The following is a 15,614-nucleotide window of genomic DNA, read 5'->3' as shown; positions in this document are numbered from 1 at the left end:
GACCTGCCACCCTTCTTTGCACATTTCATAGAATCATTGAATCATAGAACGTTTAAGGCACAGAAGGAGGCCACTTGGCCCTTCGAGACTGTGCTGGCTGAAAAACGATCCACCTATTCTAATCCCAACTTCTGGCATTTGGTCCGTAGCCCTGCAGATTACGGCTCTTAAGGAATATTCAGACTCCATTTATATGCTTTAAAAAAAAAATTTGATACCATCTTTAACTTTTTTAGTTAACCATGGATGGTGGGTCCTCCCCTTGGAATTTCTCTTTCTCATTGGAATGTATCTATTCTGTGTATTCTGAAATATCCCCTTAAATATCTGCCACTACATTTCACCTATTTTGCCAGTTCACTTTTGCTTTCATGCCCTCATAATTGCCCTCATGTAAGTTTAAAATACTAGTTATACCAGTCCGAAACCTGAAGCACATCTTGAACATGCCAATTAATGACACATCTGGTTGTCATATGGCTTTCATTGAACCACTTCATTGATAGCTAATGACATCCCTGAGGAACCCTAAGTTTGAAGTGGGTGCCCTTTGTCAACTAGCTGCCACCCTTTAAGCCTGTTTGCCGATACAAAGAGGTCGGGGTGGTTGGACTGCTGCAGGATGAAAGCATCATGGTAGATTTGATATCTCAAAACCAATGCATCCATTATCTCTGTAGTTACCTCTTTTAAAACTCTAGGATGCAGACCATCAGATACAAGGATTTGCCAACTTTAAGACCCATTAATTTCTCTAGTATTATAGAATCATAGAAAGTTTAAAGCAGAGAAAGAGGCCACTTGGCCCATCGTGTCTGTGCTGACCGAAAAACCATCCACCTATTCCAATCCTGCCTTCCATCATTTGGTCCGTAGCCCTGCAGATTACAGCACTTGAGGTGCATATCCAGACTCCTTTTGAATGAGTTGAGGGTCTCTGCCTCAACTACCCTTTCAGGCAGTGAATTCCAAACCCCACCACCCTCTGGGTGAAAAAGATTTCCCTCATCTCCCCTCTAATTTTTCTACCAATCACTTTAAATCTATGCCCCCTTGTCACTGACCACTCTGCTAATGTGAATAGACCCTTCATCTCCACTCTATCCAGGCCCCTCAAAATTTTGTATGTTTCAATCAGATCTCCCCTCAGCCTACTCTGTTCCCAGCCCATCCAATCTTTCATCATAGCTGCATTTTTCCAGTCCTGGCAACATTCTCGTAAATCTCCTCTGTAGCCTCTCTAGTGTAATTACATCCTCTCTACTTTTTGTAATGAAGTGACCAGAACTGCACACAGTACTCTAGTTATTTCTTTACTAATAATATTATCTGAAACTCCTCATTTTCACTCGGTCCTTGGTTCATCACTATTTCACACTTTTTTGTGTTTTCTATCGTGAAGACAGACTTAAAGTATTTGTTTAATGCCTTTGTCATTTCCTTACTCCCCATTATAATTTTTCTTGCCTCTGCCTTTAAGGGATCCATATTTACTTTCACTAATCTCCTCATTTTATATACCTACAGAAACTTTTACAATATGTTTTATGTCTCTTGCTAGCTTACTCTCATTCTATTTTCTCTCTCTTTATCAATTTCTTTGTAATCCTTTGCTGAATCATAAAATCCTCCCACACCTCGGATTTACTGTTCTTTTCAGCAAAATTATAAGCCCCTTCCTTTCATCTAATACTACCTTTAATTTCTCTTGTTAGCCATGGTTGGACAACCTTTTCCATGGGGATTTTATTCTCTAAAGGAATGTATATTTTATGCAAATTATTTTTTTTTTAATGTTTGCCATTGCTTAGCTATCATCATATCCTTATTCTGGTTTCCCAATCTACCTCAGCCAATTCGCCCATCATACGTACAGAGTTTCAATTATTCACATTTCACACTCTCAAGCTCAATATAAAATTCTATTATATTATGATCACTATTCCTGGAGTGTCCTTTAGCAGAAGGTTGTGAATTAAACCTTTCTCATTGCACAGTACTAGACTTAAAATAGCTTGTTCCCTGGTTGGTTCCTTGACATAATGATCTAGAAAACTATCTCAAATGCATTCCATGAACTCATCCTCCACACTATTACTGCACATTTGCTTTGCCCTATCTATATGAATAATAAAGTCCCTCCCTCATGATTACACTAGTTACATGCACTCCTAATTTCCTGATTTATATCTACTGAACACGACAACCGCTGCTAGGGGACCTCTAAACAACTCTGACCAGTATTTCTGCCTGATGTTGTTTCTTAGCTCCATCCGAACTGAATCTACAGCTGGTTTTCTGAGCTAAGATCCTTTTTCTCTAATGCTTTTATCCCATACTTTATTATCAGGACTATGGCACCGCCCCCACCCCTCCCCCACAACCCCTTTTCCATTTTACCTATATCTTTGAAAAGCCAAGTATCCTGGTTATTATTAGTTCCCAACCTTGGTCACTCTGTAACCATGTCTCTGCGATGGTATCAGATCAAACTTATTTATTTCTATTTGTGCTATTCATTCATTTATTTTGTTGCAAATACTCTTCATGCATTCAGATTTAATGCCTTTAGCTTTATCATTTTTCACCGATGTCACTTTGAAACCCTTTGAAGCTGAAGGCAACGTATTTTTAGAAAGAACTGAATGGATATTAAGATTTGTGTATTCAGAATCTTTTTTTTAACTACGATTATCCCAGTCGATATGGAACCTTTTAACTCTGTAGCTTAGTGAAATCTGGTTTTACAGGAGGATTTTCACCCAGCTCTAGACTTTTGTATTCATTATTTATATAATACCTATATCACTGGAATTGAGTGATTTAAATATTCAAATCGCCAACAGCCTCTCCAGAGCGGGTTGTGCACAACCAGCTGAACTTGCCCAAATTAAAAACAGAAGTTGGCGCTTTGGAGCCTGCTTCCAGACATTACTGCATTTCCAGTGACTTTAAACCTCCTCCACCCCTACACCCAATGTAAACCCACGCACTCCTCCATGTTAAAATTCTTCCCAATAGGTCCAGCCAATCTTTGTGTCATTGTCATCCATCAACTTAAATAATGATTTTTTTTTTTTGCTGTTCAGTAAATCTAAGTACCAATCCTTACAAAGAAATTCTGCTTGTGTATCTTAATTAATCAGAAAACACTCGTAGTGTCATAAAATTCCCAGAAAGGTATTTACTGCCATTAAAAATATTGTAACCAAATGTTCTTGTCACTTTGACAATATATAGCTTTAAAGCTTTGGATTATGCATTTATCATTAAGATGAACTGACATTTCTCTAATCAGTTTTTCTGAAGATATCACTGTTATTTATAATTGTTAGAAGCTTACTGTGCAAACTAAGTGAAATTAAATGACAATACAGTAATTTGCATACAAATATATTATTGTCATGTTCATATTGCATATTCATGTCAGGAAGGTCTCTCGCCTCTGAGTTAGAAAGTTACCCCACTCCAGGACTCGAGCACAAAAATCTAGGCTAGCACTCCTGGGCAGTACCGAGGAAGTGCTGCACTTTTGGAGGTTCCATCTTTTGGAGCAGATGCTAAACCGAGGCCACATCTGTCCTCTCAGGTAGACTAAAAGATGCCATGGTCCTATTTTGATGAAGAATATGGGAGTTATCCCCAGTGTCCTAGCAAGTATTTATCCCTCAATCAATCCAGATCAGTCTTAATATATATTAATAACCTAAACCTGGGTGTGCAAGGCACAATTTCAAAATTTGCAGTGAACTGTGAGGATAGTGATAGACTTCAACAGGACATAGACAGGCTGGTGGAATGGGCGACCACGTGGCAGATGAAATTTAATGCAGGGAAGTGTGAAGTGATACATTTTGGTGGGAAGAACGAGCAGAGGCAATATAAAATAATGGATACAATTCTAAAGTGGGTGCAAGAACAGAGAGACCTGGGGGTATATGTGCACAAATCATTGAAGGTGGCAGGACAGGTCAAGAAAGTGGTTAAAAAGGAATACTAGATGCTGGGCTTGACAAGTAAAGGCATAGAGTACAAAAGCAAGGAAGTTATGATGAACCTTTATAAAACACTGGTTGTACAATTCTGGGCACCAGACCTTTGAAAAAATGTGAAGGTTTTAGAGAAGATGCAGAAAAGATTTGCGAGAATGGCTCCTGGGATATGGGACTTCTGTTATGTGGATAGACTGGCGAAGCTGGGGTTGTTCTTCTGAGAAGTTTGAGAGGAGATTTGACAGAGGTGTTCAAAATCATGAGGGGCCCGGAAAGAATAGATAGGGAGAAACTGTTTCGATTGGTGGAAGGGTCAAGAACCAGAGAACACTGATTTAAGGTGAATGGCAAAACATGTGGAAAAAACATTTTTACGCAGTGAGTGTTTAGGATCTGGATTGCACTGCCTGTGAGAGTGGTGGAGACAGATTAAATCCTGGCTTTCAAAAGGAAATTGGATAAGCACCTGAACAGATCGCATTTGCAGGGTTACGGGGAAAGGGCAGGGGAATAGGACTAGCTGAGTTGCTCTTGCATAGAGTTGACACAGATACGATGGGCTGAATGGCCTCCTCTGTGCTGTAACCATTCTATGACAAAACACATTATCTGATCATTATCACATTGTTGTTTGTGGAAGCTTGCTGTGAGCAAATTGGCTGCTATGTTTCCTACATTACAGCAGTGGCTGGATTTTACATCCTCCCTCCCCCGCCCCCGACATGGGGGGTTGTGGCAGGGGGACCCGGAAAATGCCTCTATGAGAGGCCCACTACAGTCCTCGACACTGGGAAGCCCCGGCCCGATATTGCCGGTTGCAGCAAGGCCTTTTAGCGCACCGCCCCTCCCCCCACCACCCCCCCGCCCCCCACCCTGTGCAAGTATAGTTTTCCTGCTTTGCAGTGTTCTCAATAAAGGAGTGGAAATCTGGAATGCACCCAGAAAGGCAACTGTGATTTCATGACCTATTTGTCCCAGATTCAGTGGGACAAATTCATACCCATATTTTAAATGTTTTATTGTTATGCTGCTATTAAATATTTAATTTCATTTGATCAATAGAAAACCTGGAATTCTAGAAATTTGGGACTAGAATTTCCTCTGGCAAATCAATGTAAAACATTCTAAATGGAGATGAAATACCAGCCTCACTCTTTTTGCCACTGTTCAGAATATGTGTTACATTTGGGGGCGGGCATAATATGATGCCATGCAAATAAGGGAAATCAGCTGGGTGCAAGGAGTGCTTGGCCATCCAATATTCCTATTGGCATCAGGGGTTATTTAAATCTGAAAAGGCCAGTTACTCTACAACAATTGATTGAAATACAGAAACAAGCCTATTTGAAAATGGGGCACTTTTTTATTTTTTGAATGTCCTTAGACATCACAATTGGTCAACTTATACTTAAACAAAGCACTGCAGGAAGTTTTTACCTGCCCACCCCTACACTCCAGTTAGAATACATAAATAGCCCTGACCGTGGAAAAGGGCACAAGTAATGAGCAAGTGGAAGTCCCAATTAATGATGATCCACCACCATCATGGCTTGGAGGAAGTTAGATGCTTTTACCTTCAAAAGTGCAAACACTGTGTTTGATGCACAGCACAGGTATAATTTCCTGATGTGCACTCCCAGTATTGTTATGGCCACGGCAGGAGCAATGCACTGTTAATTCAGTCCTGCAACTCCACAGGTCACAGCATATTTATTAATTTTTACCAACAGCCAAATTAACCACTCTAGTATCCCCAGAATGAAACAAACCAAACCAGGTATCTTTAGACAACAACAAATCAACTATTAGTTTAAAAAAAACTAAATCTTAAACACTATTACGATAAACCTATGTCTAAAGATCTTATAACTGCTTAATTTAATTTAACTCACACATTCACGCACATATATTCAAAAAGAACAGCGGTCCAGTTTTAAAGGTAAAGTTTTTTAAATTATCTGTCTCTTGAAAAATACAATAAATAAGTACGTTTTTGTGTTTTACATTCCCGGTGACTGAGGTCTTCTGATGTGAAGATAATCAAAGTTCACTTGAAGTCTTCACTTGTATTTGATGAAGCTGTCTGTGTTTGATAGGCATTCAACAGTTCGATCAGTAGTATTAAACAGTTCTTTCAACCATGAGCACAGCAATACAAATAATTTGTTAAGAAAGAAAAGCTTTTCTTATTTACTTAGGGAATTAATTTGCAACCTTGTAGAATTTTTCTTGAGAGAGAATAGAACATCCCTCTTTTCTTCAGATTGCCTCACCGGAAAAGCTCTCAGAACCAACTGCTTCAAACTGGTTTCTGTCAGTTACACATAGTCAAAATGGAAACATCATACCACGTGACCTCTCCCGCTGCTGCTGTTGCTCGGTAACCAAAATGCAGTTGTAGTACACTGCATCTCCAGATTTCTAGAATCTTCTCCCTGAAAGGTGCACTTTTTTTTTAACCAGAGTCTTTAAGGCACACACTTTTTTTAATTCGAGGAGAAGAAAATAATTCAAGTCCATGACAGTATAAATAATTACCCACAGGAAGCACAAATTGGGGAATTGTGAATGTGCGCCCCAGAAATTTCTGTCCGTTAAATTGTATCTTATAGCACAAAGAATAAGACTGCACAGCTGTATACATGCAGCTGGACTACTGGATCTCCAATTATATGACATAATATGTGGTATAATATGCTTTCAGTGTTGGAATCACTTCAGTGCAGTTCACTTTATTCCAGACTATTGTAAAATGAAATTCTATTAGCCAATGTAAACTCTAATGATCTGAGATTTTTAACAAGTCGTTTCTGTTTTTGATTAATCAACTCACCAAATCCAAGTGGAAAATTTTCACGTATCAGTCCTGTGAAAATTTGCTTGTTAGCGTATAGTAACTGGCTTAGAGATTCACACTCAGCACAGTTTCCATATTCCCATTTTGCATCATTATGAGCTTGTGGATTTGGATAATAAATAATGTCTGGGAACATTTTGAGACATCTCTCACAAGGTGCTCTGGGAACTAAGATTCCATATTGCCTACGAGTTGTGCAAATTTCAAGAGACCTGTCTATCGGACCACCTTCTAATCCACCCGGAGCAGAATTATGTTGATTGACTGGTCCAGAACCTTGTGCCGGAGTGTATATATTAAAAGCCATGGAGTGCACTTCTGGAGGAAAGCTGAAAGCTTTTCTATTATACGTGTTGCCAATACATACTGCCCAGCTAATGTCTTTGTGCCACGTTTGACAGCACAATATATCTATCATAATTTCTCTCTGTTTCTTTCCTTTACATGATACTGAAGCACCAAAATAATTGTCTGTTGTCTGTCTTCTGGCAGCAACATCATAAAAATAAGAATAGCTGATGACTGTTGATACAAAAACATTTCCACATTTGTTGCCATTAGCATCAGTAACAACCATTTCATTAGTCAAAGGCAACAGACATTTCAAAACATCCTTAACAATTCTTGTTCCTATGATTTCAGCAACCTGTAAAACAAACATGTACCAATCAAAAAAAGTAGGAAACATCTGGCATTTGTATAACATATTTCAACCTAAAGTATTTCAAACAATGAATTACTTTTCACATAAATTCATTGCTATGTAGCTATGTTAGCAAGCATAGAAGGAAATTTACACACAGATAAGTCCCACAAAGAGGGGTAGATTAAAAAAACAAAGGGGAATTTTGACCCTTCACAACTGGCAGGAGAGGGTTGGGGGTGAGTTAAATTGTTAAATATGTAAAACCCAACCTCAACCCAATTGTAAACACACCTACTTCTGGTTTAACCACAGTGGGGTGGCAGAGCAGCTGATGACCCCATTCTGGGGAGGTGGGACGTGATTATATTTAACCAAGACTGCATTCCTCATATTTTGGTATCCATTTAAATTTAATGGCTGCGGGCCAGGCTTTCCAGGGCTCAGGAAACCCGACAGTTAACTGCCGGATCCAGCAGATAAGTGCTTTTCCAGCACAGCTTGTAGGCCAGGAGGAGCAGGAGTACTTGCCCACAACCTATCAAGCAAACCTTCTGCCGATTTTCAGAATGCCCCCTCAACCACTTGTGATTGGCCATCCCACTACCTTCTCACCCCAGTTATATATTCCCCTTTGATCTCTCCCTCCGAGATCTCTACTTGCCTTTGATCTGCCCCCTCAATCTCTCTCCATCCTCACTGTCGCGCTCTGAGCACCACCCCCCATCACCGCCACCCGCCCCACCTCCAGAAATCCTCAATCTTCTCTGTTGCTGGAAACGATCCCCAAGGGTCACTGGCCGCTGCCTTCTACAGCACACAGTCTCATCCAACAGCTGACCAGCCTCTCAATGTGGAAATGGCAGAAAATGGGAGTAAAAACTTCCATTCAGGTCCTGTTATCAATGTCAGCTGGATCTGTGCCTTTCTGGTGTTTCTGGGTTCCCGGTTGCCTAGACGCACCATAGCTTCCCTCTCCACCTTCCCGTAAATGTCAGGGCCAATGAGTTGTTCTGTTTTGGTGATGTTGGTTGAGGGATGAACTTTAGTCATGACATCAGGAGAATGGGTCTGATGTTCTACAAGTAGTGACATGGGATCTTTTACATCGACCTGAACAGAGGACAGAGTGTTTAAGGTCTGATCTGAAAGACTGCATTTGTTGACAATGCAGATACTCCTCAGTATTGCAATGAAGTATCAGCCTAGATTATATCCTCAAATACTGGATTGGACCTTTTATCCATCACTCGATTCAGAGGTGAGAGTGCTAGCACTGAGCCAACCACTGTGTAGTGAGCTTTGAACACTGAGCTGAGGGCTTACAAGGTAGAGTCTTAACCCTGGCATATTTCCTTAAATCCTACCATCAAAAACCTTTAAGAAGACAGTAAAGAGCCTTGGGATGTAATCCTTCCTGGGTAGTTGGCAGCAGCTGACTTCCTGTTACCTTGTCGAATCCAAATTTCCCCTCACCAATGGCCCAAAAATATATTTAACTCTCTTCTCCTGCATTGTACATTGGGACTCATAATATCACACAAAAGATTCAAAGCTTCATTAATCTCAGCCAGAATCTCTAATCTTCCTCCAAGCATTAATCTCGAGATCACTTCAGAGTTCTTTTTGTATTTGCCTGTTGATAGACATTTACCCAAGTCATAGTCTGTTAGTTACACCAATTTTCAAGGCCTGCAAGTTTGTTTATCACATTTGACACTGTACTTTACCCTCCAGCACACAAGGGAGAGAAGCACAAGTTCCTGCCAATAAGTTAAAGGGTCATTGTTTTTTGGATAATTATCAACTGATGGCGAGCTAATATTTCGTAAATAGAAGATAATAAATGAAGAAAGACTTTTACATTACTAATCATTGTGCAGATGCGGGAAAAGGCGATTGAGACTTTCAACATCCAATTTATTATTGAAAGAATTCAAGCTGGAGGGCCAAAGCCCATGATGTAAAATTTCATCAAGGCTGAAAAGAGTGAAAGAGAAGGCAAATTACATTGGGAGGTACCTTGGGTTTCAAACGCCTGAGAGTGCAAGAAGAGGGAAACAAACTACAGGAAGTAGTGAGTTGTACAGTTTTAAGGTCCTGAGAAAGAATGAATTGTAAAAGGAAACTTCTTCTTCTTTGGCCTCCTTATCTCGAAAGACAATGGATAAGCGCCTGGAGGTGGTCAGTGGTTTGTGAAGCAGCGCCTGGAGTGGCTATAAAGGCCAATTCTAGAGTGACAGGCTCTACCACAGGTGCTGCAGAAAAATTTGTTTGTCGGGGCTGTTACACAGTTGGCTCTCCCCTTGCGCCTCTGTCTTTTTTCCTGCCAACTGCTAAGTCTCTTCAACTCGCCATACTTTAGCCCCGCCTTTATGGCTGCCCGCCAGCTCTGGCGAACGCTGGCAACTGACTCCCACGACTTGTGATCAATGTTACAGGACTTCATGTCGCGTTTTCAGACGTCTTTAAAGCGGAGACATGGACGGCCAGTGGGCCTGATACCAGTGGCGAGCTCGCTGTACAATGTGTCTTTGGGGATCCTGCCATCTTCCATGCGGCTCACATGGCCAAGCCATCTCAAGCGCCGCTGACTCAGTAGTGTGTATAAGCTGGGGATTTTGGCCGCCTCGAGGACTTCTGTGTGGAGATACGGTCCTGCCACCTGATGCCAAGTATTCTCCGGAGGCAGCCAAGATGGAATGAATAGAGACGTCGCTCTTGGCTGACATACGTTGTCCAGGCCTCGCTGCCATAGAGCAAGGTACTGAGGACACAGGCTTGATACACTCAGACTTTTGCGTCCCGTGTCAGTGTGCCATTTTCCCACACTCTCTTGGCCAGTCTGGACATAGCAGTGGAAGCCTTACCCATGCGCTTATTGATTTCTGCATCTAGAGACAGGTTACTGGTGATAGTTGAGCCTAGGTAGGTGAACTCTTGAACCACTTCCAGAGAAAAGGAAACTATGATGATGGTTAATCATCAGAAAGCTTAATCACAACAGCAGCTAAGAAGGCAGCTTAGCAAGGACATGAATGTTCAGAGGAACACTGACCATCTTCTTTGGCCTCCTTATCTCGAGAGACAATGGATAAGCGCCTGGAGGTGGTCAGTGGTTTGTGAAGCAGCGCCTGGAGTGGCTATAAAGGCCAATTCTAGAGTGACAGGCTCTTCCACAGGTGCTGCAGAGAAATTTGTTTGTCGGGGCTGTTACACAGTTGGCTCTCCCCTTGCGCCTCTGTCTTTTTTCCTGCCAGCTACTAAGTCTCTTCGACTCGCCACACTTTAGCCCCGTCTTTATGGCTGCCCGCCAGCTCTGGCGAATGCTAGCAACCGACTCCCACGACTTGTGATCAATGTCACAGGATTTCATGTCGCGTTTGCAGACCATCAGACCATCAGAGTAGCAATAAAACAGAGTGAAATAAGAAAGATTGTGAAGGAGAGAAAGCAACTGGAAACCAGCAGTCAAAAGGGCATCTTCTATCAGGCTTTTCTGTGACAAATGGAGACTCCGACGTCAACTATTTTGTAAAAATTGCAGCTTGTTTTCAACAAACTCAATTCAGTCGCTAGCTAGCATATAGTTCTTCTCCATTACTAACATGGCTCCCATTTTTGAAACTCCTTTGCCATAGCATCCTTCCATCTTGCTCCAGACCATTTCACAGAAATTCCATCAGTGACAAAAGTATCTCACTGCTAACAAATCTAACAAACTTACTGCTGTTTAAGACAATTGTGGCCGGATTATCGTGATGGGTGGTGGGGTGGGAGTGGCGAGGCGGTGGGCTCATCGCTCAGCGATCTTTCCAGCGGTGGGATAGGCCGATGATGGCTTTCCCACCCAGAGGCTGGTTGAGGCCCTGAAGTGGCTTATATTAATGAGTAATTAAGGGCCTCTTCCCACTGCCACTGGGGTCTTACCAGCGGTGATGGGGGGGGGAGGCCTCTGCCACATGGGCAGGATGCCTTGTAAAATGAGGCACCCTCCCTGCAGGCTTGCGGGGGGTGGGGGGGGTGCGGTGGTGGGGGAGGATAAATTTAAATATTTAAAGATAACGTAAGTAAAAATAAAGACATTTCTTCTGGCCCTCTCCCAACCCCCCAATAACCATTAAATAAATTATTTGCCCTCTCCCCCCCCCAAAACACTTAACTTGTCCAACTGACCTTCATCCCCACAAACTGCATAAGCTTTAACCACAAACCCTTCCCACCATCCCCCACACTAATGATGTCACTTTGACCCCATTTCCCCCTTCCTGCACTGAGAAACGTACCTCCTCCCCATCCCCACCAGCGTGGTGCCTTGTTTCCTCAGACAGGGATCCAAAGGCGCAGGACTGCCGGCCACCAGGTCAAAGATTGCAGTAGGACATTAGGCAGCGGCGTATCATTAATTCGTTATTTTTAATTTATTTAAATATTCAAATGGGGATCCCATTGCTAAATGGTAGGGGCGGGGGGGGGGTGCGGGGGGGTGCACCACGAGGCCTCCCCACTGCCGGTAATATCGGGCCGGGCCCTCCCGGCATCAGGGTGCATGGCGGCCCTCTCCCGGAGGCATCTTCAGAACCCCCGCATGGACCTTGATGCCTGGGCGAGAACAAAATCCAACCTTCTGTGTGCCATCATGTGGACTGCAATTTGGCTTTCTTACAACATCCCTTAATGTGGGTGAGACCAGATTCTGGCAAAGAAAATCCATCATCTAAGCTTCCCACTGCTTCCCTACATGTTCAGCAGTGAATAATGGTTTATTTTCAGAGAAGAAAAGGGGTGTGAAGAGTATTCTGGTAACTCCTGCACATTGCTGGTAAGTTGCAGATGGTATTAATACAGCGAGGGCAAAGTGGCTGAAACTGGAAAATACAATTATAGCTATTATCTGTTACAAGGTTTGTCTGCCTCCCACTACCTTAGAAGCCTTGCTACAGTCAGCTACTTTTTTTCTGACTTTGAGTAGCCTTTGAGGGGTGGAGGGATGTGGGTTGAGGGATCACTGAAGGCGATACTCACTGCCAAGACCACGAGGACTGATCATCCCCTCTGTGGACCTTCTTTCCTCAGAGGGTTCAAAAAACTGGACCCTCCTTTGTGGGATTACAGACAATCACACCTCAACCGAAGAGCCTTTAAATGTTGTGAGTTCCATGTCCTGAAGAAACATCAACCTCAGACACTGCAATGAGCTACATAGAAACCAGCTGCCCTTGGCTCTTTCAACTGTTGTAACAGGTACTGGATTGTTCCTCCAGCCTCAACCATCACCACCCCCATCACCTCCCAAGATGGAGTCACGATGGAGGACATTAATAGTCCCAGAAGCCTACCATAAATGTTTCACGAATCTACACCAACTAAAATTGAACTGAGTCTTGGCTCCTTAACACTGCCTGCTGACGTAATGTTCTCATGCACTTTCTGCAGTAACCCCAACACAGAGCAAAATCTGGCCTGCTGTAGGTTTGCATAGGAATATTAAAGGATGTGAAGAGTGAGCAGAGATTAGACTAAGTGGCTCAGATGTTATTGACTAAATGATCTACTTCTGTTCTCTAACATATTGCGCTTCTCAGGATGAACCGATTGAACTTACCACTTCAAGTAGCACCGTGTAAGGAGGACGTGTTGGGAGGTGGGTGTTGCATTTCTGAAAGACATCTGGATATTTGGAAGACAATTGTTCAAATTCCTCTTTGTCAAAAAAATATTTCGGTTCAATAATAGGATGATTAATTTTGCCGTAAAATAATATTGTATGCAATATCTGCAAAATTAAAAAAATTAAATGTAAATTCTTAGTCATTAAAAAAGATGTACTTATTTTTTAAAAGGTATTAAAATCAAATTAGTTGAGTTAGAATTAAAATCAGAAAATGTGAGAAATATGCAGCAGCTATATCAATATCTGAAAAAGAACAGACAGGTTAGACTATTGGGTCAAGACAATAGTCCTCACTTGTGATGAAGTACCCTGTTCTCCACTTGTGAATATGAATTGGAAACACATCTGTGATTTTCCAAAACATGGCAGGCAAGATACCTTTCCATTGGTGAGCTTAGAAAAATGAACAGAGGGCAAAAAAGGAGAGAAAAAATAATTAAAGGGGGTGAAGCTAAATATTTTCTATACTAATGCTAAGAGGATAAGAAACAAGTTTGTGGAATTAGAAATATTTGTATTGAAGTAAAAGTGCAATGAATGAGGAATAACAGAATCCTGGTTTAACCAGTATGTTGATTGGGAGATGAAAATACCAAGGGCAACAGCCTATGGAATGGTTTTATAACACTCCTGTAAAGTGCCTTGGGACATTTTACTATGTTAAAGATGCTTTATAAATACAAGCTGTTGTTGTTTTTAAAGTTTGATTGCTGAAGTCAAATACATGCTACAGATATTCTGACATCTGTATCATTAAGATGCTTTCTGATGTGGAAGGTTCTGAGTACATGGTAGCAGCTCAAAGGGACCATGACATCTAAAATTGTTTGGATGTACAACTGACTTTGTAACTAAAGACTGTTGACAAGGTTGGCAGGAGGGCTGAGAGTTCCCAGGGTAAGGTGGCAAAACTATGTATCGGCTTGAAGTTAGCAAGAGTCGGGAAGGTGCTATGGCAGGCGGTGGCCAAGGCAGTGCATGCCAATTCCAACATTCACACAAAACACAGTGCCTGAAAAACTTTAATGACTTCACCAAGCTGAGAATGTAAGAGTAACCAGTCATACCTTCTAACAATGCACTGTACTAAGTGTGTTATCCATGAACAGTGGCTTTCCCTTACACTGTGTTAAAATGCTTCAATTACTTACCATGTCCAGTGGGCCATGTGGTGCCTTCCCCACCCCAGCCTTCACCTGGATCTGTTTCATCACTCAGTCTTTACATGTGCAATTACACTGCTAAAAGCCTCACATGGAATCCAAATTTTGGTGCATGTACCTGTAATCCCCCAGTTATGGGCTGCTTGCTAACATAGGTTTTATTTCTTGTTTTCTGCAAGAATATGGCAGCCCATAAGATCAAAGAGATTGACAACAGGTGGTAGACCCAGAAATTACTGCTGCTGCTCTCTTTGGCATGTGTTGGTCTATACCAAAAAAACCCTCCCCCGTCTGCCTAAAATTCATAACCAAGCGCTTCATCAGATTCTTCATTGAACCTGAGTCTGTCAGCCCACCATTAGACCTGACAGATTTTTAGTAACTATCAATTGTGCTTCCAAAATAATTTTAGCTGTTATGCTGTGCGCCTTCACATCTACTTCCCATCCCTCTGATCCCTATGAAGAGAAAGCTTTTGGTCCTGTGGTGAGAGGCCACCGAGGGAATTGAAAATGGGAAATAGGGAGGCAGGTACCCGCTGCAGGTTTGTGATTACATTATAAAACCAGGTTTTCAATTCAACAGTATGTTAGTTATTCAGACAGAAAACTAGATTATTCACTTTCCAAGTTTTATGTATCTTTAATGTACAAGTTAAAAAGAATACCTCTTTGAAGTAGGCTCTTCCTCTATCTTGGCTAAGCTTTCCATCTCGCACAGAATTTGCAATGAATATTCGAACTTTCTTCAAAAACTGATTTCCACTCTTGATAATATTTTGCAGCTGTGGTGAGTCATATTGCACAAAGATCTTTTTTTCCCTAGAATTAAAAGTAAATTAAACAGGTGCTTTAATGTGTAAAAATGGAACATGTTTATTTTGTAGGTACCTATTGGACTGTACTTTCCATCTTTTACTGCCTGTTTTTGGTCAGTGTTGGGATACAAAAAACAGTAAAAAAAAAAGGGGCAATGCAGCTGACCATCATAGTACCATCCCAAAAAAGTTTTGTGCCAAATCTATCCTCCTTAAAACCCGCCAGTCTGTAGCATGACCCACTCAGAGCCTGCTCCACCACATGTAAATGAGGGCTGGTGGATGTGGCCTAGGTCTCCATACAATTTACCCCAATACCACCACGAATCTGACCTCTGAAAACACCGTCACTATACGTATAGGTACAGCATGAGCAGTACCACATTATCCCTGAGGAGGCCATTGTGGTTGTGATATCTGAAGATTTGCAAATTTTTGCCTGGATTCTTGCTGTTTGCAGATCTGGAG

The 15,614-nt window shown here is 41.8% G+C and overlaps 1 protein-coding gene across 1 annotated transcript; it reads right to left on the bottom strand.

Moving 5' to 3' along the window:
* Positions 1–5,056: 5,056 nt before the first annotated feature.
* LOC137384363 (uncharacterized) lies at positions 5,057–15,018 on the bottom strand. The gene is made up of 3 exons (XM_068058296.1): positions 14,997–15,018; positions 13,098–13,162; positions 5,057–7,495 (listed from the first exon to the last, which is right to left on the bottom strand). The coding sequence occupies exon 3, from the start codon at positions 7,424–7,426 to the stop codon at positions 6,725–6,727; it is 702 nt and encodes a 233-aa protein (XP_067914397.1). The 5' UTR covers positions 7,427–7,495; positions 13,098–13,162; positions 14,997–15,018; the 3' UTR covers positions 5,057–6,724.
* Positions 15,019–15,614: the final 596 nt, after the last annotated feature.

This window comes from Heterodontus francisci, chromosome 26 (assembly GCF_036365525.1).
Source record: "Heterodontus francisci isolate sHetFra1 chromosome 26, sHetFra1.hap1, whole genome shotgun sequence".
Taxonomy (NCBI): domain Eukaryota; kingdom Metazoa; phylum Chordata; class Chondrichthyes; order Heterodontiformes; family Heterodontidae; genus Heterodontus; species Heterodontus francisci.
Note: the sequence above shows the minus strand (reverse complement) of the source record. Positions and strands in the feature narration are given on the sequence as shown.